We start from the raw sequence: 24,970 nt of genomic DNA, 5'->3' as shown, positions 1-24,970 counted from the left end.
TGTAGCATAGAAAGCAAAACATCAAATTAACTCTAATTTGCCTCCCATGAAGGCATTGTATTGTACTTTTCTAGTGTTCTCATAAGCTAGTAGAGACGAGACCAGGTGACCTACCAGCTCTAAAATTCAATGAGACCTTTCGAAGGTAGGAAATATCCCTACCTTCTGAAGAACTATCTTCAGAAGGGTTTCCTTAATTAAGAGAGAAAGGAAGCCATTGCTCATTCTAGTCAATTCTTACCCTTGAAAGTCTTCCTCTATAGCATTTTTCTTCTACTCAGTGTCACTAAATGACTTCACTTACTCAGTGAAAGGCTCAGGCACTATTTTTTTTTAAAGGGACAGTTAAAAAAAAGATTCATGTAAGTCTTTTGGGAAAAGGGATCAACCAAATTTTAAAAAATACACACACACACACACACATATAAAATTGTATACAATGAGTGTAAAATTTCTCATACTCTTTAAGGAATTCCATTTTTGAGACTACATAAATTTTTAAATAATCCAAAAGGAGAGATAAAACTTACATGTATGAAGGTATTCATTATAGTATTATCTCTGGTGGTAAAATTTTAAATTCAACTCATGTGTTCAAAAATAGAGATGCTGTTTGTTTAAATAGTTATACAGCAATTTGAAAAAAATGGTATTTGATCATTAAAGGTGATTATTAAGAAGACCGTAGCTACAAATTGTACACGACAGGAAGTCTAGCATAACCAAAAGTGGAATGCAAAATTTGACCATTTCTGTTATAAAGAAAAAAAAGAACACCCCCCCCCCAAATGGAAAGCAAAACACATTTGATTTTTGGAGTTCATCCATTCATTCAGCAAACCATTGCGTGGCACCTCCTATGTGGCACGTGGCAGGTAGCAGTGATTTTTTTTTTTCTCTCCTTGATTTTGAGTACATTATTTTGTTATCATTTCAGTATGGCAGTAAAATAATTCTAAGTGAATCAGCAGCCAGGATTTAACTAGGAAATCTGTAGAAATGAAAGACTGTGAGCTTTGGGCAGATTTCTGTGAACACAAGCACTCTTCCTCCTCAAGGGAAAGAACCAGGGGGGCTGCTAGACATCATGGGGACAGCAGGAAGGAGAAGCTGCCACAGAAGCGGTGGTACTAAGCACATCTCAGAGGAAGACCTGGGGGAACAGAGCGCAGCGGTGAGCAACCTGGCTGAAGGGGAAAGTGGAATCATAGTTTGATTGTTTTCTCCTCCTGATTTCTCAGGATGTCATCCTTCAAAACCGAAGGCTCTGGCTGTGGATCAAAAAGGAATTTGGATTCTCTTCTAAAAGTCAATATAGGAAATGGCAAAAAAAGCTGGCAGAAGACTCCACCTGGCCTCCCACACACAGAACAGATTATTCAGGTGATGGCGAAAATGGATTCTATATCAACCTCAGCTTTGAGGACCCTGAACAGATTCCAAGAGCAAAACTCGAATTGGGAGGTCAAACCACAGAACAGCATTTTTGGACGAGGCTGTAATCAGAATCATTGTTGTACATGCTTCACACCATCTCCTTGTTCCCTGAAACTAAACCCATGTGGAGAAGTGATGATAGTCTATCCTTATCCTTTCTCTCTCCATCAGAGGATTCAAAGTGCATTATCAATGTATTGAACCTTGCAAAAGAGAACCTTAAATATGCCTATTTGGACTGTATCCTCTGCTACTGAGGAAAAAGAAATGTACATCCTGGATTACCTTTTTTTTTTTTTTCTAATAAACTATTCACATTGCATAGCATTATCCTGGCTAAAATGCACAAGTTCTCTTGGTAGTGAAATTAAAGAGTATGAACATAGGTAGAACAAAGGAAAATTGAGGAAGAGTTTGATGATTGAAAGTTTCACCAAAATATTTTTATTTTCATCTCCAGAAATAAAAGAATTTGGGGGGAAAGCCTTTCTCTCAATAAATCATCACAAGTTTACTTCACCTTATATTCACTTGCGAAGATCATTTATGTGCATATCTTTTCCCAAGGTCACAAAATTCCTCTTTTTGCTTCTTTTGTATGGCTTTAACAGAGAAACAAGAATTGACATTTACTTCAGAAAAGTCAACTCTAACTGTAGTAAGTATGGGTGCGGGGACTGATGGAGATGTCTGTTAATTGCATATAATCTTGGCTTGGGCACAACTTATATCTAAGCAAACTCCACCAACGTTGGCATCTCCCAAAGTGTATTGTTTTGGGGTCAGAGAGCAAGAAAATCACAAAGATATTGGGATAACCTGTTAAAATGTACTTTTCACTTAAAGAAGCATGGCACTTCTATTTATTTTTTGCTACTGACAAATTAAACCTCAAGCTCTAGGTTGAAAAGTTGGTTCAATCTCAGCATTGCTCATCTTAAAAACAATCCTGGGGAAGGGACCCATAATGTTTGTATCTACAGCATGACAATCGTCAAGCTGCTAAACAACCTTAAGTTCCATTTCATCTTTTCATTATCTAAATCAATTATTAATGGCCACAAGAAAAGGTTCATCCTCGGCAAATATATTCTGCACATTATTATCTTTAATATATATCAACGTCACTGTGACCCGGAGAGGACATATATCCCTAGTGAACATTTTAAATTAGCTACTAGGCTTTCCTTATAACAATAAATCTGATTTTGCCAATTTAACAGATCTTTAATGGCTCACAGGCGATTAGTTAGCCAGTTCCATCCCATGAATGCCAATTATGTGCCTAATACTGTGATGTATGGATTCCATAATGCTTTTACAATTCTGGAATCTTTAGGATTGAAAAAAATGTTTTTAACATTTCAGCAATGTATTACCCTAAATATTATTATATACTATGTTATACAAGCCAGCAGCATAAATGCCAATTCCTATAAGAATAAACCCTTTATATTTACATTTTATTTGCTTTTTAAAAAAATTTTATTATGTTATGTTAATCACCATACATTACATCATTACTTTTTGATGTAGTGTTCCATGATTCATTGTTTGCTTATAACACCCAGTGCTCCATTCAGTACGTGCCCTCTTTAATACCCATCACCAGGCTAACCCATCCCCCCACCCCCCTCCCCTCTAGAACCTCAGTTTGTTTCTCAGAGTCCATAGTCTCTCATGGTTCGTCTCCCCCTCTGATTTCCCCCCCTTCATTTTTCCCTTCCTGCTATCTTCTTCTTCTTTTTTTTTACATATACTGTATTATTTGTTTCAGAGGTACAGGTCTGTGATTCAACAGTCTTACACAATTCACAGCGCTCACCATAGCACATACCCTCCCCAATGTCTATCACCCAGCCACCCCATCCCTCCCACCCCCACCACTCCAGCAACCCTCAGTTTTTAACCTTTTCTTGGGTGCACAGCTTTGGAGAATGATAATTTTTAAATGTGTTTAATTTAGTAATTACTAATGAAAGTCAAAAGATGAAAAAGGTTTTTAGATTATGATTAAGGAATATATGTCAACCTAAAATATATGACAGCTCGGGTTCCTTGAAATGGCATATCTGTATTTAGTAATTTGACCTTTAGAATCAGAGATTCAATTGATACAGCATGACATTTAGATAACATAAAAAGATTTTTAAAAAACTCTTTATTCAATAAATGTATAGCTTCTCCCACCCAATTTTTCCAATAACCTATTTGTTATCTGATAGATGATGATATTTTTTTCATACACCTTTCTGTGTGTGGAGAGTTACATAATAAAGTTGAACTCTACACTTGACTTTGCTAAAAGTACTTAATAGTCTTGGAATAAATGTTTGATAAAGCACAATGAGCATGACCACATATCAATGATTACCTATAGGAAACGTAAACAAATAGTCTTAAGCTACCCATCATCAAGACTGGCCATTTTTATGGGAAGACTGATGACTAACTTTGTGAGCTTTCCTCTCAGGGTGAAAGCCAATGGAGTCTGAACACTACCTATGTGAAAAAGGTATCCTCAAATTCAATTTAAAAGTGCATTTGTGACATAGCATAGCTGGGACTGTCTTCTGGAGTGGATATGTCTAGTGTTCTCAAGAAAGGTTTGACTTGAGGATCCTAGGAGGTCCTCTCTGCTCCAGTTCCACTCCCTCTCCTCTCCCATTGGCTGGCATGGTAATTCCACCATACTCGAGTCTCCTGCCTTGGGTAAGATTTGCCCTCTGCAGTCATCTTTTATTAAAAGGTAAGTACACCATGGGAAAGGTAACACATTAAACTGCTACCAATCTCACCCTTATTTGACAATCTTAGAAAATCTTTTTTGTTTTTTGGGGGTTTTTGTTTGTTTTTTTACTATTACTTGAATGCAGAACATAAAAGGAACAGGAAACTTAATTTAGAATAAAAATGAAGGGGTCATTTTGGACCATGGTATCCGGTAGAAGACACTCACACCTCCCAGAGGACCAGTGGAGGAAGGGGGAATTTGGGGGTTATCTGGAGACAGAATTGGTATCATAAGAAAGAAAAGAGATTAGTCAGGGAACAAGGAAGAAAGATAGGGTCTCTATTGGCCCTGACTGTAGCACATTACCCCTTCTGTCATCATTACTCTTAATGCTGCAATTAGACCATAGAATATTTCTGGCCCTTGGGTAAAATCTACATCAGCTTAATAGGTCCAAGACTTTCATTGAGTCTTCTGTTTACTTTATCTACCACATTCCTAGTTCCCTGATCATACCCTCCCAGCCCCACTTACTTGAACTTTTCCTTTATTTAATGCCATGTTTTTAATTATGGCACAAGAAGGATGTCATTGGCTAGTTGTGTGGTTTGTAGGGTAATGTTGTAATGTCTGATACAATCCTAGGGTATAGAGACCTGCATTCACTTTTCTCCACCTGCTGCCAACAAGAATTCCACTGGGAACATATTAAAAAGGAATTTGTTTCATTCGACATATAATCAATAAAATACAAGAATAAAATGACACTCCTTAACTTACAGTAAAAGCCTTAAACAGTAACACGGGATATTGTTTTCTAAATATGGCACTTTAACCCTGCATTAAATGATCTCTTGCTAAGGTTAAAAGGGTCAAACCCTTGAAATACTTCAAAATCCAAAGGGAATAATGTAGCTCTGTAGAAGTAACAGCCCACTCTTGCTTGTCACACACTCCTGACAAATGAGTCACTCCCAGGGAAATCACTGGATCTAAAACACAGGAGAAAAGAACGCTGTCTCCCATCTACTCCACCTGCATCTATACAGGAACTAGGAGGAGATGGGAGTGCACTCTCAAATGGATTGTTAATCAGAGCTCCTCAAACTGCCTAACAAAATGCTCAATTTCCCAGTTTCTTTTCTGACCAGAAAAGGAATATGAAGTTAGATGTCAATCTCAACAATTTGGGGCTCTTAACATTTCTTTTAAAATCACATATAAACGTTCTTCATTCCTCTGGCAAGTACAAAATAGCCACCCTCAGGAAAAAGGAAAACAATATTTATGGTAGAAGATAAAATATGATGTGATTTTGTTAAAATCCTCTGCTGGCTTGCTCAAAAGGCTACTGCTTCTTGCTTAAGCTGCCACAGCAAATCTTTGCTAGTAGGGAGAAAAATTTCCATGGCTCAATGACGAGATAATATCAGTAAGCAATTTATTAAAGAGCCTGCCATCCATCACTGGAATTTGGAACAATAATGATGCATTGAAAATAAGTATTCATCCCAGTTTTTTTTTCCCCTCCTCACAAATTCCTTCAGTTCCAATATCTCTTCAGTAAATCATTAATAGTATTTTGCTCTTTGTCTTTTTGGAAACAAGCCCAGGAGTGAAAAGGCACCAGCAGCAGCTGCCACAAACCCAATGGTACTTATTGCTTGGTTGGCCTATAAAGAAATGAGAAACAAACAAAAAACACATCTTATTCTAAAGGCATCTCTGTCCTAAACCCAAACTTTAGCTTGTTTCCTAAACTGAAGACCTTTTTAATGTACAAAGGATAAATTTAAAGCTTCATGCAAAATTGAATTGTGTAAGCATAAATAAATTTATAATTTTTATAATTATGACAAAGATATAGTTAAATACACATATATTCCTCATATTTTTATGGCCCCCAACAATTTGTAACTCATTATGGCACAATTCCTAATAATCATGGTAGTACATCTGGGAGGTCGTATTATTCCTGTTTTGCAAAACTTGGTGAGTTAAGTGATTTGCCTGAGGTCATACCAGCAAGATGTTTAGATATAGGTTGAGTCGTGAACCATGTATTTCCCCTCTAAACAATCCCTACCTCCTAAACACACACTGGTTTGGTTGGGTCTATACCAGGGTGAAAAATTTGTGTGTGTGTGTATGTGTGTGTGTTTCCTGACTTGAGAATGTCTACTAGCAAAATAATTCAGAGATGTAATCTAAGCTAAATACCTAGAAGCTCTTATTTGGTAGATAAAATTTCTATTTTGATAAACAACCTTCAAAAGAAGTCGATAGTGATGTTAACTATTGTGTCAAAAATTAATTTCTCATGTAGACAAACTAAAATAAACCACTCTCAAGCTCAACTGTCCATAAAGGAGCTCAGACATTTATAGCTTTAAAGGTATTAATCATCCTCATGATGAGGGATCTAATGAATATTTATGATTTTCATGGCACTCAGCTAATATTGCCTTCCATCTGCATGAGTTTGAGTGCAATTTTATGACCCAAAGTTCACATTCAGATGCTTCAGAGTCATCAGGTACTCTGAAAACAACCATTGTTCTCCGGGATTTAAGAATCAGGCTTTCAAATAAAGCAAAACATTTCTCCCAAATGATTCTAGGGACCCACCCAAACGCTGGAAATCCTGACTCAGCTCACATTTGAGCATGCCTTCTGTCTAACCCACAGGCCTCCCCCACATCGCCTGCCACCCCCACAAGACTGCCACATAGTGCTACCTCCCGAACTGCAGCTTCCCTGTTGGAAACAGACCACAAAGGCCTGGCCAAGAAAGAAGCACAATGACAGGAGTATTCATTCCATTACACCATCCTGTGGTTTGTAGGTACAAGGCCTGTCATTGTAGCTCCCTGCTCTGCCACCATCCCCAGTTGCCAGGGAGAATGGCTTTGGCAAACAACTGACAAATCCTATTTTAGTTTACAATTCTAACTCTGGTTATTTTATTCATACTTTTTAATGAGTCACCACCTAAGTTATTTCCCAGGAAAGAGTCAGAATTTGCTGCAGCCTAGAGCCACCCACTTAGCACAGGGGGAGCCAAAGGGACAGGAAGATATAAAATATAGGACAAAATTCCAAAGAGGGACAAAATCAATAATCAGACAGGTATCGAGGATTATAAATCAAGCCTAACCCTCATATAATTTCAGGCAGATGCTGAGATCCCAAGAAGGTCTGATATGGGCAAATGTGGCAGGAAATGAACAAAGAGGAAGGTGCAATGGGTGTCTTTAGAAAGAGGAGTCAAATGACAGTCTGGGAAAGTGGCAGGATCCTGTGGGTAGGGTGGCCCCAGCTAAATGCAAACCTAACCCACTGGGTCTCCTTCAGCCACTAGAAACACAAGAGGTGAGAGAAATCCCACAGATCTAAGAGGCCTGGGGAGAGAAATGTGATCCTAAACCAAAATCCCCTGAGAGCACATAGGCCAGATACGATGACAAGGAAGCTACTTCCTACAGTGTAGTCAGTTTCCCAAATCCCAAACACTTATTACAAGTTTTAATCTAGATGGCAAAATTCTGAGTAATTCAGACAATCTCTTGGAGTTATGTGTAATGGGACTTGACCTGCAAGAATATAACATCCCAGAGTGTTCTCAGTGAACTATTATGAACAAGAGCTTTTATTTCACAACTTACTTAGGATTATAAAATCACCTAAGCTGACTCTTCACACTTTATCCTTTACAGGGTTTTCCGACTGTGGGAAAATAAAGGACTCATTCTGAGGATCTATACCTGCCCAGTGAAACATTAACTGAATCTGGAGTGCTATGTCCTGACATAGTGTAGCTGGGTCACAGATGACTGCAGGGCTTATCAGAATTCTTCTTCCCCTGAGACTCTAAGGCCACAGTGCTATGCACTGAGGCACAGTCAGGGTGTATCACAGGTCAGCGTGTCCAGGCCTATTCAAGGTCACTGCCATCTTCCACAAAGATAAGCACATTTTAATACCTTGTTAAGACTGTAACAGTGGAAAATGTCTATTTAAATTTTTTAAAAGACAAGCCAGACTAGAAAAAAACATTTCCAACAGACAGATCTGATAAAGAACTGTTATTCAAAATATGCAAAAGCTCTTAAAACTCAACAAAAAGAAAATGAGCAAGGAACCCAATTTAAAAATGGACAAAAGAATTCAAGAGACACAGCATCAAATATGGTATGCAGATGACAAAGAAGCATATGAAAGGATGATTAACTTCATACGTTTAGGGAATTGCAAACTAAGACAATGAGATACCACTATGTACCTAGTAGAAGGGTTAAACCCCAAAATGATCACACCAAATGGTGAAGAAGACGTGGAAAAACAGGAACTCTCATTCACTGTTGGTGGGAATGCAAAAGGGTACAGCCACTTTGTAAGACACTTTGGTGGTTTCTTACAAAACTAAACATATTCTTACCATAAAGTCCAGTAATCATGCTCCTTGGTATTTACCCATAGGAGCTGAAAATCCATATCCACACAAAAATCTTCACACAAATGTTTCTAGCAGTTTTATTCATAATTACCAAAACTTGAAATCAACCAAGATGTTTTTTAGTAAGTGAATGTACATCCAGACAATGGAATGTTATTGAGTGATAAAGAAAAATGAGCTATCAAACCATGAAAAGACATGGAGGAATTTTACATGCATATTCCTTAGTATGCATACTGCTCAATGGTTGCCAGAGGTTTAGAGGGAAGGAAAGATGAATAGACAAGCAAAACACAGAGGAATTTTAGGGCAGGACAATTATTCTGTATGAAACTGTAATGATGGATATATGTCACTATACATTTGTCAAAATTTATAGAATGTACAACACTAAGAGTGAACCCTAATGTAAACTATTTTAGGAGAGGCAAAATTTTTCCTGTATCCACCTTAGTTTCTCAGCTGAGGCTTGCTAATAAAAGACAACGTTACAGAAGAAAACCAAGAAGTTTATTAACATGTTCATCTCATATATATATACATGGGAGAAACTCAGGGAAGAGTAACTCAAAGAGGTGGATTAGAATTCAGGGTTATATAGCATCTTCAAAAAAGAACAATAGATTTGTAGAGTAATGACAGGACCAAAGAAAGCAGCTTTAGGCTTCCCGGGCCAGCAGACCATGGGAAGGTAAGTATATGGGAAACTAATGACAAAGGCTAGTTAGTTAAGGTTGTCATTTAGATTCCTCTGATGTCCTCTCCAGGCTAGGAAGAATCTTAATGATAACCACTGGTTGTCCTGGATGATTTACTTTTGTCCTTCCTGCTAGAGAAGGGAAGAGGGACACCTTTGAAAATGTATGTCCCACTTTTAGGGTCTGCTGCTCAACTGCCTTCAGCTCGAAATAATCCTTATGCTACATATTTTGGGGTGACATATTCTGGCTTCTTCACTATGGACTCTGGTGGGTAATGTGTCAGTGTTGGTTAATCTTTTGTAACATGTATACCACGCTGATGTGGACTCTTGATGGTGGGGGAGGCTGTGTACATGGCTGATGGGGAAGCTACGGGGGAACTCTCTAAACTTCCAGTTCAGTTTTGCTGTGAACTGTATACTGCTCTAAAATGTAAGGTCTATTATTGTTTTTTAAATACAGAAAAGCACAAAGAAGAAAAAGATGAGGCCACAATCCTTCCACCTTTCTAACCTTTTTAAATGCATCTGCAGTTTTTTAAATTAGGAGAAATACATAGCCATCCCCCCCCCAAAAAACAGTTCTGTGCTCAAGACCCCAAAGCCATGAGGAGATCCAAAATGAATCCAATATTAGCTATTATTAGTAATAATACTATTAATTATTGATAGTAATGAAAATAATAATACAAGTGCTATAGTTTCTATCAGAAGATTTTATTGAAGAGTACCAACAAAGATGTATAAAATTCTTAAAATATTGTAATTAAAAATAATACTCATCTAAGTCTTACTGGCTCGGGAATGGATAATATGTAACAGTGTGCTAACAGACTTCAAACATCTCCAAAATCCTCCAAACCTCAGTTTATAGATTAGGAAACTGATAAACAATGTTCCCTAAACCACCCAGCTAACACCTGGGGAAGAGGAGGTTCTAGCTCCAGTCAGCAGAATTCCAAAGTTTAGATGGCTTCTAAAGCCTGTCACTGTCTTCAACAGAACCTGCTAGAGAACAGTTCTAGTTGTTGAGGAATGATTGATTTTTCATGGGTCTTGATTCTGGGTATGAAAGGTGAAAAGATGAGGGATTGTAAATTAGAGTCAAAGCAAAAAGATGGTTCTAATCCTTTTTTTAAGCCACATTAAAAAAAAATTGCTTGTTGAACACAGCGGACAACTTTACCATTTACAAAGGAGAGGGATGGACTCCATTTCCTAGCTCTACCACTAGTTTTAAATGCGAAGGTGAGCAGGAATTTGTGTGGACATCCTCTGTTCTGGTTCAGAAGCAATTTATTGTTACATGTGAATAGAACATTCATTATGTTAATGTATTTCCTAGTAAAAATGAATTTCTAATTAAATTTTTTCCTAATGAAAACAAATGTATCCTTTCATTATGTTCCCTTTCCTATCTTCCCAAGCTTCTGTGAGAAGAATTGTAAACTCACTCCTTAGAATAGACGTTTATATAATGGATTCAACCATTTCAAGATACCGGGAACCTTTATTCATTCTTTTATATCACTTTAATAAATCTTTAGTTTAAAACATCAATGTTGGAATTGGATTTGTGGTATGATAGGTATAAAGAAGGCAAATGAATCAAGCACGGTTTTAGTTAGGAATCTGCCATGCTACAAAATAGTGTGAGAAATGACAACATTGCATGCTATTTTAAAAATAATCGATCCATTTTTTTAAAAAAAAATCATCCAAAAGCTCAATGAATCAAAGGATCTGCTTCAAAGCACAAAATTCCTTTGAAACTAGCGTTGCAAGGAGACAGAAATCATTTTCAAACCCACCAAAATATGTCTGTCATTAGTTGGCCTCTCTCAGCTAATGGAAAAGAATCCCAGAGTTACCATCTATGTTTTTGGCGAATGAACTCCCACTTAAAAACGTCAACATTCCTTTCAGAATGTTCCTTTCAGTGTGTGAGGTTACTGATTTGAGAGCGCTGTATGGCAGGGAAATGGGAAAAGAAAAGAAAAGAAAGCAAAACCAAACCAAACCCTGAAGGACAAAGGGCACTAAGACTGACAGAAAAGCTATGGTCTTGATTCTGCTTCAAGTCCCTTCCAGTCCCAAATTCATGATGTCCACGTTCTAGCTTTAATTTGGCCATTAACTTGCTACATCACCCTGGACAACTCGATTCTTTCCTTTATCCTTTGGAGTTCTCATATTTTCTTGTCCTTTTCATTTTGTTTGCAGCCTGGGAATCTTATAGTCAGTAGTTATTATTTTTCCAGTGTAAGAAGCTTTTTATATATCTTCTAAAGAAAACTCACCTGCTCTGAAACTCCTTCTCCATAACGAAGCAAAGTCACAAAATGCTCACAGTTGTTGACAAGTATGTCATATTCCACCTCCTGTCCAATAACCGTCTCTGACCGTTGCATGACTTCTTCCACAGGGAGAGGGGAGTAGGTCCCATCATATTTATTGTTTATTCTGTATGTGTCATTTCCCACAACATCCCTCAGCAGCTGCATCTTCACCAGGGCCTTCCTGCTGAATACAGACTTGGCGCTTGTAAATGATGCAGAAATGCCATCCTCTATAAGGAGAATTCTGGTTAGCAAGATCGAGTGACACAACCCAGTGAACCCCAATGCCATAAAATTGCAATGCCTCACCCTTGGAAGTGATGGAGTCACTGAAGCCACTGAAGGAAGCTCTGTTCCTAACATCACCAAACCAGAGGCCACTTAGTCTTGCCAGACTGAACAACTCATTCAGTAGTTTATCAATAACAATACAATATGAGTGAGAATATAAGGAAACCCTTTGAAAATTTGTATCTGCCCATAGAGCAGACTGGGTGAGAAAACTAACCACTCTTGAGGAATAAGATCTCTATCAGTTGGCATTATTGTTAGTGATCTTGGTATATATTCCTAGCATAGCACATCTAAGATCACTGTCCACCTTCTTCTATAAAACATGCTCTTTTTCAGCATCTGAACCCTTCCAAACTAATATCTCTGGACCTCGACAGTTGTGCCTTATGATTAGTAAGCTCATCCCAGTGTCAAATCTGTGCTCCTTACCCCTTCCTCTGCTTTTTATACCTGTCCTTTCAACTTGGCTTCAACTTGGGTCCAAATTTGCATGGTATCTCAGTCCTCTAAAGGGTCAGCTAGGGTCAACTGGGGCCCTGCTTTTGTCTTGACAGTTCCTTTTGGCCAAGAAAGTTTCAAGTCCTGAAACTGAACCTAACCTAGTGGCTGCTGTCCACTAGATGTGGCCCCAGGCTATGCCCACCTGTTACATGCCCCACCTCCTGCCACTCTGTTTTAGCTACCTTAATTGGCAAGCATTTGCCTAGACTGCCAGGGACCATTGTCTTCCGGCTGCCACTGTCAGTATCTGAGCCTGGACAGATGATTGTTCAGTGTTCAGCTCTAACATCAGGCCCTGGTCCCTCTCCATCTGCTCGAGACTGCTATGCTTGGCTATTTGTTCAAGTAAATCATGAGAGGGGGAGTCTCCATATAACTGGTGTTTAGACACTCTTCCTTTTTCTACTCATTTTTTCCTACCTTCCAAGCTCCTTTTCATTCAAGCAGCATTTCCAGGTAATATCTTACACATTGAAAGTTCTCAAAGCATATATCTCCTAGTTAGAATTACTAAAATTTAAAAAAACTAGTCTGATGCAATCAATTTACAGATGAGGATACTGAAGCGTGGAGAGGTAAACTGGGTTGCAAAATATGATGTGAGTAGTTAACAACAGAACCAGGAACTGGATTTCAGTCTACAGGATCAAAGCTCCATGCTAGAACCACATTAATATGGAGCTTAATGCATGAAAATAAGAACAGAAGAATCTCTTTACTATTTTTTAGATGTTAAAACTGCAGAAATAATGTAGCATTGCTTAATGTTAATCACTAGACTCTGCAGAAACTAATGGCTCTTTATCATAAATGTCACTTTATTTGCCATTTCTATTTCCAATACTCTAGAACAAGAGGCAAATATCTCAAAATGTTGCAAAACCCACTCCATTAAAAATTCTCAGATGTTTCCAAAATAGTAAGACTAGGATTATTAACACTTCTTTTTAAAGGTATCTTGAAGAAAAAAAGTTCCAGTCTAATTTAATTGCATACATTTTTTCTTAAAAAAATTAATTTGTGCTTATTTCTAAACATTTAGGAAATACAGAAAAAACTACATAAATATGTAGATATAAATCACCCATTATCTACCCACCCAGAATTAACTGTTATTATTTTGATGTACTTCTATTATGTCTGTTATTAACACATGTATACAGATGCGTGTGTATGTGTGCATTCACGTGTATATATTATTTCTTTGCAAACTAGGTATGATATTACATACTGCATTTTTAATCTGGAATTTTCAAATAAATATCATGCAAGATTATCTCTCATACAATTAAATGTGGCCAGAAATAAGGTTTTTTAATGGTCGTTATAGTAGCTGTTGGCCTATCTAGCACCCCATCCCACAACTGTCTCTTTCTTTCTGGAAAAGATTTTGTGTGGGTCAATTATAGTATCTCATTCTCCTGGGCACAGGGATGATCCAGTGATGAGCATGGGATCCACACTAGACCAATTAGGATTATTCTCCATGCTATTTCCTACTGGAACAGGCAGGGATTAGCTCTCTCCTATTGTGTCACAGAAGTGTAAGAATGAGAGCCTGAGGATATTCATGGTTATTGGTTCAGCTTCCTAGAGAGACATTGTCTGAGAGAATTAAGACAACATATAGAAAGAAAATGCAGATGTGAGGCTTGATAATCATGTTCAAACCCCTACATGCAGGCATCCCTGAGGCCAGTACCATCTTTATCCTTTTTTGTAGTTTCCCTCAGTGAAGCAATGAATTTGCCTTTTTGCTTAAGCTAATTTGTGTTTGTTTTCTGTTACTTGCAACTAAAGAATTCTGTCAAGCACAGAATATTCTAATCTGTGGCAAAGTCATAATTCATTTAACTAGTCCCCTATTGAACATTAATCCACTGTTGATTTCTTTTTTGTACCTCTTAATCCCTCTCACATATTTCACCCATCCCCCTATCCCTCCCCTCTGGCAACTACTCATTCACTCTCTGTATTTATGAGTTTGTTTCTGGCTTGTTTGCTTATTTTTGTGATTTTTTTTTTTTAAATTCCACATGTAAGTGAAATCATATGGTATTTGTCTCTCTCTGTCTGACTTATTTCACTTAGCACAATACCCTCTAGGTCCATCCATGTTGTTGCAAATGGCAAGAACTCATTCTTTTTTATGGCTGAGTAATATTCCATTGTGTATATACCACATCCTCTTTATCCATTCATCTATCGATGGACACCTAGGTTGCTTCCATGTGTTGGCCATTGTAAATAATGCTGCAATAAACATAGGGGTACATATATCCTTTCAAATTAGTGTTTTCATTTTCTTTAGGTAAATATATAGTAGTGGAATTACTGGATCATAGGAATTTCTATTTTTAATTTTTTGAGGAACCTCCATATTATTTTCCACAGTGGCTGCACCAGTTTTCATTCCCACCAACAGTGCAGGAGGGTTCCCTTTTTCTCCGCATCCTCATCAAACTTGTTATTTTGTTATTGTCTATCTTTTAAACTGTTATAAATGAGATAGAAGTAAACACTCTTATAAAGAATGCTATTCTACATCTCTATAAATATTTCTGAAGAATAAACTCATAGAAGTACAATTACAGGGTCAGAGCACATGAACTCTTTTAAGACTTTTAATACACATTGTTACACTGTTTTCAGGAATGATGTTAGTGAATTTCATTTCTTTCAACAGTATCCTTGTTTTGATTTCATATAGCCTTATCCACACTGACTGCTATCATTTTTAAATATTTGCTAATGTGATAGTCATAAAATCTGTTATTTTATTATACAATTCCTAGATTACTACCTTTAAAGACAGGTATTGGCTTCTGCTTTTCTTCTCCTACAAACTGTTCATAGTTCTTTACCCATTTGTTTGTTGGGATTTTGGTGTTTATATATCCCCAGCATCTAGAGTAGCATTTGGCATATACTGGGTAATCTATAAATAAATGTTGAACAAATTGAAATAATTTGTGTGATATATAAAGACAACAACTCTTATTATGTTTGTGACAAATATTTTCCCCAGTGGATTATTTACTTTTTAATTGTGTTTTTATTTTCCAATCCAGAGGTTTTAAATCTTAATGTTAATTGGTCTTTGTGATTTATCCAATGCCACTTTGGTCTTAGTATGTCCTTCCCTAAACCTTTTTCAGATAGATTTATCTACTTTCTATATTTTGTTTCTATTTTGTTTTATTGCATGATTTCATTCATGATTCCTTCTTTTTTTTTTAAGATACGCCAATCAAATTTTTTTAATTAGTGTATGATGTATTATTTGTTTCAGGGGTACAGGTGTGCGATTCATCCGTCTTACACAATTCACAGCGCTCACCAGAGCACATACCCTCCCCAATGTCCATCACCCAGCCACCCCATCCCTCCCACGCCCCTCCACTCCAGCAACCCTTAGTTTGTTTCCTGAGATTAAGATTCTCTTATGGTTTGTCTCCCTTTCTGGCTTCGTCCTGTTTCATTTCGAGAAAACTCAAAAGCTCTCAGGAGTTGCTGGAAACAAACCTTACCTAGAGGTGCTACGTTGATAACATAACCATCACCCAAGTACAGCGCCCAGTGCTGATAGCCAGAACGAAATACTTCAATCAAGTCCCCTGGCTGGGGCTTACCAGGATAGCTCAAACTAAAACAATCATTAAACGCCATCTGCAATGACAGACACAAAGAAGATCTAGCTGACATGACTTGCCAAAAGAAAATCCGTTTAAGACTACAATAGAAGTATACGGATACAGAATTTATTTGGACGGCATTCCTTATTAAAGACTTTAAACTCACACCACTGTCCTTTTCTTTGAATGATTCCATTATGTGCGCACAAGTGAAAAAGACGTGAGAAAGAATTTTATCTGTTAATTGCTTAATTTTCTACAGCAATGCTTCTCATCCTGATCAACCCCAGGGCTCCTTTACAATACTAAGCATCTTGTAGTTCTCTCTTTAGATCCAGAAATTCATACATAATATAATTTACCTATATACAAAATTTCAGAAGTATTAATAGGGTGCCCTATTTGGAATAGAAAGGGGAAATAAATTTATAATAATATCCATTTTATGTAAACACTAAGTCCGTGACTGTACCAAAAGCTATAATAAAGTGTCCATATGCTTGCACTTACTTAGCATGAAAAAGTCAGCCTTCAGAAGCAGAAGATGAGAAGTCTTTCAGCCTTTCATATATCAGCACAGTAAAATCAACAAACAGGGAATGAGTGGATACTGATATTCCGTGCAAAAAAAATACCTTATATTGCAAACTTACTCTATCATTTAACTTAACCAGAGATAAGTTCCAGGCTCAGATGAGTGGCCAGCCAGATATTCAGTCATACTGTAGGAAACAGGACACTTCTTCCTTGTGTCAAACTCTACTGTGCCGGAGTAGACACTTCAGTCTCTACCCACTAAACATCAGTAAATGCTCTTTGTCATGTGACAACCACAAACATCCCACAGATTTCCACCACTCCTCTACTGCTTCACTCGCTGTCTGATTCTTTACTTACTGATTCCAGAAACAGGGTAAGGGAGCCATTGTAGAAGTGAGACAACTTGGAAGGCTGGGGAGTTCACCATGCTGATGAATATGTCTGAAAATTCTAAGTTTGGTGAAGTTTTTCTTTTTCCTTTTAAGTCAATACTTTTCAGAAAGAACATATAAATCTCTGACGGTTGATTTTTATGGAAGGTTACATTTTCTCTGTATGTATGGCACGGAAGTAGGATGACTCAGCAGGCGGAAGCTAGAGACATTCATCAATACTCAAAAGGAGATTTAGTGCTATATCCATGTTGAATCTCCCATTGACAGCAGAGTTTCTCATCATCTCTCACTCTAATATAGATATGTATGCTCATTTACAAAATAAATCCAAGTGCCAGAAAGGGAAATTTCCAAGCCATCTAAATTATAATCCTAATAGCATAGGCTAAGGACTTGGGAATACAGACTATCATTTTTCTGGCACTCTAAAAGTCTTTTTTACAACACTTAATATCAGGAGGGTGTTTTCCCAAGTATTTGTGTGCCATCTGTTGAAAACTTCAATCATCACACTGTCACAGAAATGCAGCCAAATGTAAGCTGTCCATCTGCTGAAAAATAACTATTAAAACAACTTTATGGAAACCATTAAGTCTAACCACTCTGTCAAATATGTTTGAGTCTTATTAAGATGGAGTTCAGATTTTGGTCACATGGGCACTAAAAGGAAAAATAGATAATATACTATGAAATAAACACATTTCCCATGAATAGGATTCAGCAAGCACACACAGCTGCCTACTAGAATTCAGGGACCTAGCCAAGCTTACAATAATAATCATCCTTTGAACAGAGAGCACTTTGTAGTATAACACTTTTTTTTTTTCAAATGCACTATCTCAATTAACCCTATTTAACTTTTTAAACAACTATTTGAGCTTATTATGTTGTTATTCCATTTTATAGAAAAAAATATACAGTAGCTAATGCCAACTTTTGGAAAATACCCATTGAAACCTTCATACAGATCACTTACATTGGGTTACATCCCAATAAACCCATTGTTAGTTGAGAATATCATAGGTCAAAATGCATTTTATTCATCTAACCTACCGAACATCATAACTTAGCCTAGCCTACCTTATACATGCTCAGAACACTTTCATTAGCTTACAGTTGGCAAAATCATCTAACACGATGCCTGTTTTATAATGAAGTGTTGAACATCTCATGTAATTTATTGAGTGTTGTACTGAAAATGAAAAATGTGGTTGTACGGCTGTGTGAGTACAAAACGGTTCCCGACGCTGGGGTAGTGGTGGTGAGCTGCAGTGACCAGGCTTTGTGAACTGGCCGGAGCTAGACAGCTGAATGGTAAAACAGAGGTGGCTGTTGAGAAAGTGGCTCATGGCTTTTGTGTGATTTTAGTTTCTTATCCTTTAGTTTCTTATCCTTTCAGCCACAATAATTCTGGGAAACGGATATTCCACTGCATGACTTTAATATACTTAACACATTTTCAATTCTGACATATAGTTTGTAAACTGATTTATGAAGTGTAAGTTAATTGATTTCATGAAGCTTATCATATTTATAATAAAGGATGGTAGGATAACAAGGAAAACATTTCATATGAGTAACCACTCAAGAAACTAAGGGAGGAGATTGGAGGCTAATACGTAAGGGAAAAGTGAGTTCTGGCACCAAGCGCTAAGAATCACAGCAATTTACTGCAGGAAAGCACGTCGGACATTACCTAACCCACTGCTCTCCAAACTTGTTTTTAGCAGCAGGGCCCTGAGTTAAATCAAATATCAGATGGACCCACAAAAATGTAAAACACAAAAGGAGCTCTGCCCTGGATGAGGTCAGGAAGGAGCCTGGCAGTCCATCTGCTTCTCATTGCTGCTGCTACTGAGCTTCTCTGGGGCCCCAGAAATTCTAGGTATGGCGTTTGAATAACACCCATCTAGTCCTAGCACAGCCCCTCATTTTCAAGATAGAGGGAATAGTAACAGGTGGATAATTTGACTCGCCAAAGGTCATATGCTAATTTCAAAAGATTTTCAACAAATAGTGGGAGAGCAATTGAATATTCATTGCAAAAAAACAACAGACAAAACAAAATACAAACCTCTACCTAAGTCTCATGTCTTATGCAAAAAAAAATTTCAAAACAGATCATGGAATTAAATGTAAAACTATAAAACATGGGGGGGGGGGGAAGCACATAAAAGAAACTCTCCAGGATCTAGGGTAGACATGTTCTTAGTCTTTTTTTTTTTTTTTTAAGATTTTATTTATTTATTTGAGAGAGAGAATGAGAGAGAGAGAGCATGAGAGGGGGGAGGATCAGAGGGAGAAGCAGACTCCCCGCTGAGCAGGGAGCCCGATGTGGGACTCGATCCCGGGACTCCACGATCATGACCTGAGCCGAAGGCAGTTGCTTAACCGACTGAGCCACCCAGGCGCCCTGTTCTTAGTCTTGATACCAAAAGTACTATCCATAAAAGGAAAAACTGACAAGTTGACGTCCTCAAAATGTAAAACTTTTGCACTACAGAAGATCCTGTTAAAAGCTCCAGAAGACAAACTACAGAATGGGAGAAAACATTTGCAGACCACATATCTGAGAAAGGCCTAGTACTGGGAACATAGAAAGAACTCTCAAAACTCAAGAGTAAAAGAGCAAAGAATGCAATTAGAACATGACCAAAAGACACAAAGACATTTCACCAAAGAGACACAGATGTCAAGTAAGCCATGTTAAACATCATTAGCCATTTGGAAAATGCAGATTAACACCACAATGGGATAGCATCACACACTTATCTGAAGAACTAAAATAAAAAATACAGACCACAGAAAATGCTTGCAAGGATGCACAGTAACTATATCACTCATTTGCTGGTGAGAATATAAAATGACATAGCCACTCTTGAAGCAATACAGCAATTTCTTTAAAAACTTGTAACTACCCTATGATCCAGCAATGTACTCCTAGACATTTACCCCAGAGACTGAAGACAATGAAGACTTATATTTACACAAAAACCTGTACATGAGTGTTTAGAGCAGCTTATTCATAATAGTCAAAAACTGAAAACAGCCCAGGTGACCTTATAAAAAGGTGATCTATAAAAAGGTCACCTGCTCTACATTGTGGTACAGCCATACCATGGAATACTACTAAGGAATAAAAAGGAACAAACTATTGATAAATGCAACAACCTGGATGAATCTCCACAGAATCATGCTGAGTGAAAAAAAGCCAATGCCAAAAAGTTAGATACTGTATGATTCTATCTATAGAACATTCTTGAAATGACAAAATTATAGAAATAGAGAACAAATAGTGGTTGCCAGGGTTAAGGAAGTGGTAAGAGGGAAATGGGTGTAGCTATAAAAGGGCAACACGAGAGATTCTAGAGATGATGGAAATGTTCTGCATCTCGATCACATCAATGCAATAACCTGTCTGTGATATCACACTACAATTTGCAAAATGTTACCACTGGGGGAACTGGGTAAAAGTACAAGGGATCTCTCTGTGTTATTTCTTACAATTGCATGCGAATCTACAGTTACCTAAAAACAAAAATATTAGTAAAAAAAAGAGACCAAAGCTTTTTTTAGATATAGGACATAGAAGAGGACAAATATTGAGGCAGATTTCAGCTGTGTATGAGGAAAACTTCCTTGAAAGTGATCCAACAATGGAACAGAGCATCTTGAGCAGATAGCAGGCTGTCACTGGGAATGTTTAAATACAGTCAGGGTTGATAAAAATAACATTCCCACAGTGGTGGTGGAAGGCGAGGGTGATTAGGGTAGGAGACCTTGTAAGGTCCCTTTCAGCTCTAATGTTCTCTCCTTCTGTTTCCCGGGAAGTGTAATCCTCAAATCAACACCATAAAGTAGAGATAATTATTTCCCCCATTTTAAAGATGAGGCTTATGACGTTCACAAGCAGTTCAGGAACTTACCCAAAGTCACACAGTGAGAAAGGGCAGAACCCACACCTGGCCCCAGATTAGCCTACCTCCAAGATCAGGCCCCTGCTCCTAACTGCTTCTCCTCATTCACACTGTACTGCCTCCATTACTGACTTTTCTGCAGCACTTCTAGCACACTGCTGGACCAGTTAACAACTGTGAGCTGGTTATTATGATCACCATCTTACAGAGGAGGAACCTGAGGCTCCAGTGAGTTACCTATCAGACCTAAAGTCACAAAAGTAGTAAGTGGCAGAGATAGAATTCAATTCCAGGTAGGTCTTCTTATTCCAGCCTGCACGCTCCTTCTTTATTACCACTGATTAACATCATTAACCAAAGGAATTGCTACTAAACAACATTTCATATTTTCCCTCTTCTCAGAAACCCATCATATGGAGAAGCTGCGAAAGCACACAGAATGTATATTTCATGTAACAACACAGAAAGTTTTTAAACATTTATATGCAGAACCAGAGAGTAATGGGAAATGGACCTTGGGGAATCCCTAATCTTCTTCAGGAGAGATGTCAAGGTGGGGCTAGAAGCATCTAGAAGGCGCCTAGACTCAGACCTTAGATAGACAGCTATAACCTGTCTGCTTGGGTAATTTGATTTACATGGACCGCATCTACCCATTTCACTTGGGCACAAGAAAATGTGCTTCATAAACATGGGATGACACAGAACCAATGAAAGATACATTTATAAAGGCCTCTATTACAATCTGTGTGTGTCACTGCTAAGATAAAAAATACTTGGTTTTAACAGTTCATCTGCAGAGAATTGTTTGTCCAGTTCATAATAAGGAGTGGCATGAAGGTAAATTTGTAATCTTTGTACAAGAAATTTCTTGTTTCAACTGCCAAAACAGGCTACCTTGTTTAAAGCTCCTTGTTGGTCCCTCTAGATGCATCTAAAGATATAACTGTCCCCTGCACAGATAGGGACAGGCTGATGACCTGCTGCTCATGTCCATGAGGCCACCTGTGTTACAGGAATACTAAGAGCACTTTTCCCATAAACTACTCCCAAGAATGCAATGCTGTTGGAAGTCTGAAACACTACCACAGACCATCCCCAGTCCAACAGTCTCCCAATTCGATTTGGACCTTTTCCCACTTCAGCTGCATTTTTAAAATTTTTTAATAGATTTGATTTACTTATTTTGCAGAGGGAGAGAGATGATGAGAGTGAGAGCACAGGCAGGGGGAGGGGCAGAGGGAGAGAGAGAAGCAGGCCCCCCGCTGAGCAAGGAGCCCAAAGCGGACTCAGTCCCAGGACTCTGGGATCATGACCTGAGCGGAAGGCAGGCACTTAACCAACTGAGCCACCCAGGCGCCCTCAGCTGCATTTTTTCATCCGTGGTCCCACTACACTGAGATGGCTCCATGAAGCCCCGCACTCCCAGAATGGCTACTTCACAGCTCCTCAGAGCTGCAAGGCTCTTTGGTCCCACATCCTCACTCGACAGCTGAGGAGATGAGCCATCCTCCCTACCAGATGAATCATCCTCCCTACCAGATGAACGAACCATCCTCCCCACCAGATGAACCATCCTCACTCAGCCACTGCTTGGAATCCCTCCAAGGCTCCCCACTACTGACTTCCATCTTGCCCGCATATGTTCATCCCTACATTCTAGGAAAACCAAACTATTCTTTATTCCTCACACTCACCTGGAATTTTGTTGCTAACACTGAACCTTCTACCTGGAATGCTCTGCCCCTTTCCAAATACCCCCCCAGGTCCCACTCTTAGAGATCCAGGTCAGATGCCACCCCCTCCCCAAGGTCTTCTTGCAGTCAGCCAGAAATGACATCTCCTTGGGAGTTTCCACTGTGCGTTATCAAACCCCTCTTGCGTCTCCCACACCTGCATCAGTTACTCGTGTCCAGGGAATAATCTCTTCGGCTCAGTATGGAGGGCTGGTTCTTGTCTGTCTCTACACCTCCAGTTTCTAGCAGAGCGCCTGACACAAATAACTGCTGAGCAAATATTTAATGAATGAGGGAATGAGAAGCTCAAGCCCAGGGAGGACAGAGCGGCTGGGTTTTTCCAGCACATAAATCATATTAATAGTCCAGAATGCCAAAGTAATATCACCATCCCCCAAATCTAATATTTTATAATACTAATTACTTGTTTTATTATCCCTATGCATTCAGTGAGAACGATGGGCTTAAAAAACCTCTTCAGCAAGACCAGTTTTCTAGTCCTGGTGCTGCTACTTAATAGCTGTGTGACCTGGGGACTGAGTCTCTCCCTGTCGACTCGGTTCCTCCATTTGTAACAAAGAAGGGTATGGATGCGCTCTACTGGTCCTTCGAGTTGTTCACATCTGACAGGTGGTGCAAACAAGGTTGTGTGGGAGCCCAGAGGTCCTCCCCGCCATCCCCAGCACACCTCGCTCGAGCCCGGGGGCGTCTCTCCCACCGGTGGCAGCTGCCGGGGTCCCGGGGTCGCCCTGGCCTCGCAGCTGCAGTCCCTCCGGCCAGCTTCCACGGGCCCACTTCATCGGCTCTCGGGAGAGGTCACAGCGCAGCCGCCCGCCACCGCTCAGCGCCGCCCTCCGGCGCCAACGCCAGCCCCGCCGCGCGCCCCGGCGCCCCCTGTCGCCGCCGCACGCGCTCGCGGCTCCCGCCCTGGCCCGCGCCACCGCCGGGGTTCACAGCCCTCACTCGGAGGAGCCGCGACAAGGCACCTGCCCTGCGCGCGCACACGCACACACACACACACACAGCGGTCAAAGCGCAGCCCCAGCGCAGAACCTGACCATGACTGCGGCCCGCCCCCCCCCCCCCCACCCCTGGCCACTGGGACACTCTTGCATCGAACTTTCTATGTGCTAGGCGCAGCAATTTCTAAGTTTACACGTCTTGTTGAGCCCGGAAATGTTCGTGGACGTTCGCCACGAATGCACACTGCCCCGCTAGAAGTATACACCCTTCCAGCGCTGCACAAATTCCTTTACCCAGGAAAGGACCCTCAGTGCCTGTGCTCCAGGAAAGCATCTCGGTCTTTAACTCAGCAAAGGTGGAAGGAGGGAGTGGCCTTAGAAAATTTCCCTGCTCCCCACCACACACACACCTACACAATGAGGGCTTATGAACCTGATCCAGAGCCCAAGGGCTATGAGGACACACATGGACCCCTGCTCCCTTTGGACCCCTCCCTATCACAACCCTCTAGCCTAAGATCGACTTCAGAACGGGAAGAGGAGAGAAAAGAGAAAGGAGAGAGGAGAGACTGCCAACACCTCCAACAGCCAGGTACTAGTTTCTCCCAGTGCAAGTTTACCTGGCTCCTGATGGGATGGGGCCTTCCTTAAAGACAAGCCACTCTCCGGCAGCCCGTTCCCCCCCTCACCTCTTCTGCCCTTCCCCTACCAAAGGTCGGTTCTGCAGGTCCCTTATTCAGCATGACTTAGGTGCATGTGACAGAGCAGGGCCTAACTGACCCTCTTTTAGGCCAGATAGGCCAGCAGAGGCTTCCAGGAAAAAAGCCATGCAAATTTAAAAATAAAGCTGGGCATGAAGAGTATCTCTTTTCTTACTGCTAAAAAAGGGAGGCCAGGAAGACTAGCCAGCTAAGTAAGGAAAGCCTAGTGGACTGCTAAGTGAACTTTTTGAAACTCTGTACAGGACTCTCCTTCAAACAAGTCATAACCTAGATTTTTACTCTGATTTAAATGGAATCTCAGCTAAAAGGAGGGATTCAAAGGCTGAAATAGCTTGCTAATTTTATGTGTTTTGCCACAGTGGGATAAGAATTATGTAAAGATGCAGCTGCCTTTATAAAGGAATCAGATTCTGTTATGAAAATTAAGGGTGAATCTGCATGGTTTGAAATCTGGGTCTGGTTTTGGCAACTTTGGAGACATAGAGAACGTAGAAAGACATGGAAAGCATGAGGGATCTAGATATAATCACTGGCAAAGTGGAAATTAGAACACTTGAGAGACTAGCTTTGGGTGATTTTTTTTTTTGAGCTTATATTTTTAT

The 24,970-nt window shown here is 39.5% G+C and overlaps 2 protein-coding genes across 5 annotated transcripts in view; one reads left to right on the top strand and one right to left on the bottom strand.

Moving 5' to 3' along the window:
* Nucleotides 1-1,686, top strand: part of ATP13A5 (ATPase 13A5) — a 121,075-nt gene extending 119,389 nt beyond the window's left edge. Inside the window, exon 30 of the mRNA XM_034990734.1 lies at nucleotides 1,242-1,686. Coding sequence (XP_034846625.1) covers nucleotides 1,242-1,502 — 261 coding nt within the window. The 3' untranslated portion in view covers nucleotides 1,503-1,686. The remainder of the gene's footprint in view (nucleotides 1-1,241) is intronic.
* Nucleotides 1,687-1,957: 271 nt separating this feature from the next.
* PLAAT1 (phospholipase A and acyltransferase 1) lies at nucleotides 1,958-24,358 on the bottom strand. 4 transcript variants are annotated; one of them, XM_034999834.1, is made up of 4 exons: nucleotides 24,336-24,358; nucleotides 15,992-16,130; nucleotides 11,628-11,896; nucleotides 1,958-2,039 (listed from the first exon to the last, which is right to left on the bottom strand). In XM_034999834.1, exons 2-4 carry the CDS (start codon nucleotides 16,128-16,130, stop codon nucleotides 1,965-1,967), a joined length of 483 nt encoding a protein of 160 aa, XP_034855725.1. In that variant the 5' UTR covers nucleotides 24,336-24,358; the 3' UTR covers nucleotides 1,958-1,964. The 4 variants fall into 4 exon arrangements, with proteins under 4 accessions (XP_034855725.1, XP_034855727.1, XP_034855728.1 ...); XM_034999836.1 differs by lacking the exon at nucleotides 1,958-2,039 and adding an exon at nucleotides 5,588-5,844 and having other exon boundaries at nucleotides 24,267-24,352; XM_034999837.1 differs by lacking the exons at nucleotides 1,958-2,039; nucleotides 24,336-24,358 and adding exons at nucleotides 5,588-5,844; nucleotides 23,373-23,535.
* Between the last annotated feature and the right edge of the window lie 612 nt (nucleotides 24,359-24,970).

Source organism: Mirounga leonina, unplaced genomic scaffold (genome assembly GCF_011800145.1).
Source record: "Mirounga leonina isolate KUSES-001 unplaced genomic scaffold, KU_Mleo_1.0 Mir_115, whole genome shotgun sequence".
Classification (NCBI taxonomy): Eukaryota; Metazoa; Chordata; class Mammalia; order Carnivora; family Phocidae; genus Mirounga; species Mirounga leonina.
This window is presented reverse-complemented; position numbering and strand designations above follow the sequence as displayed.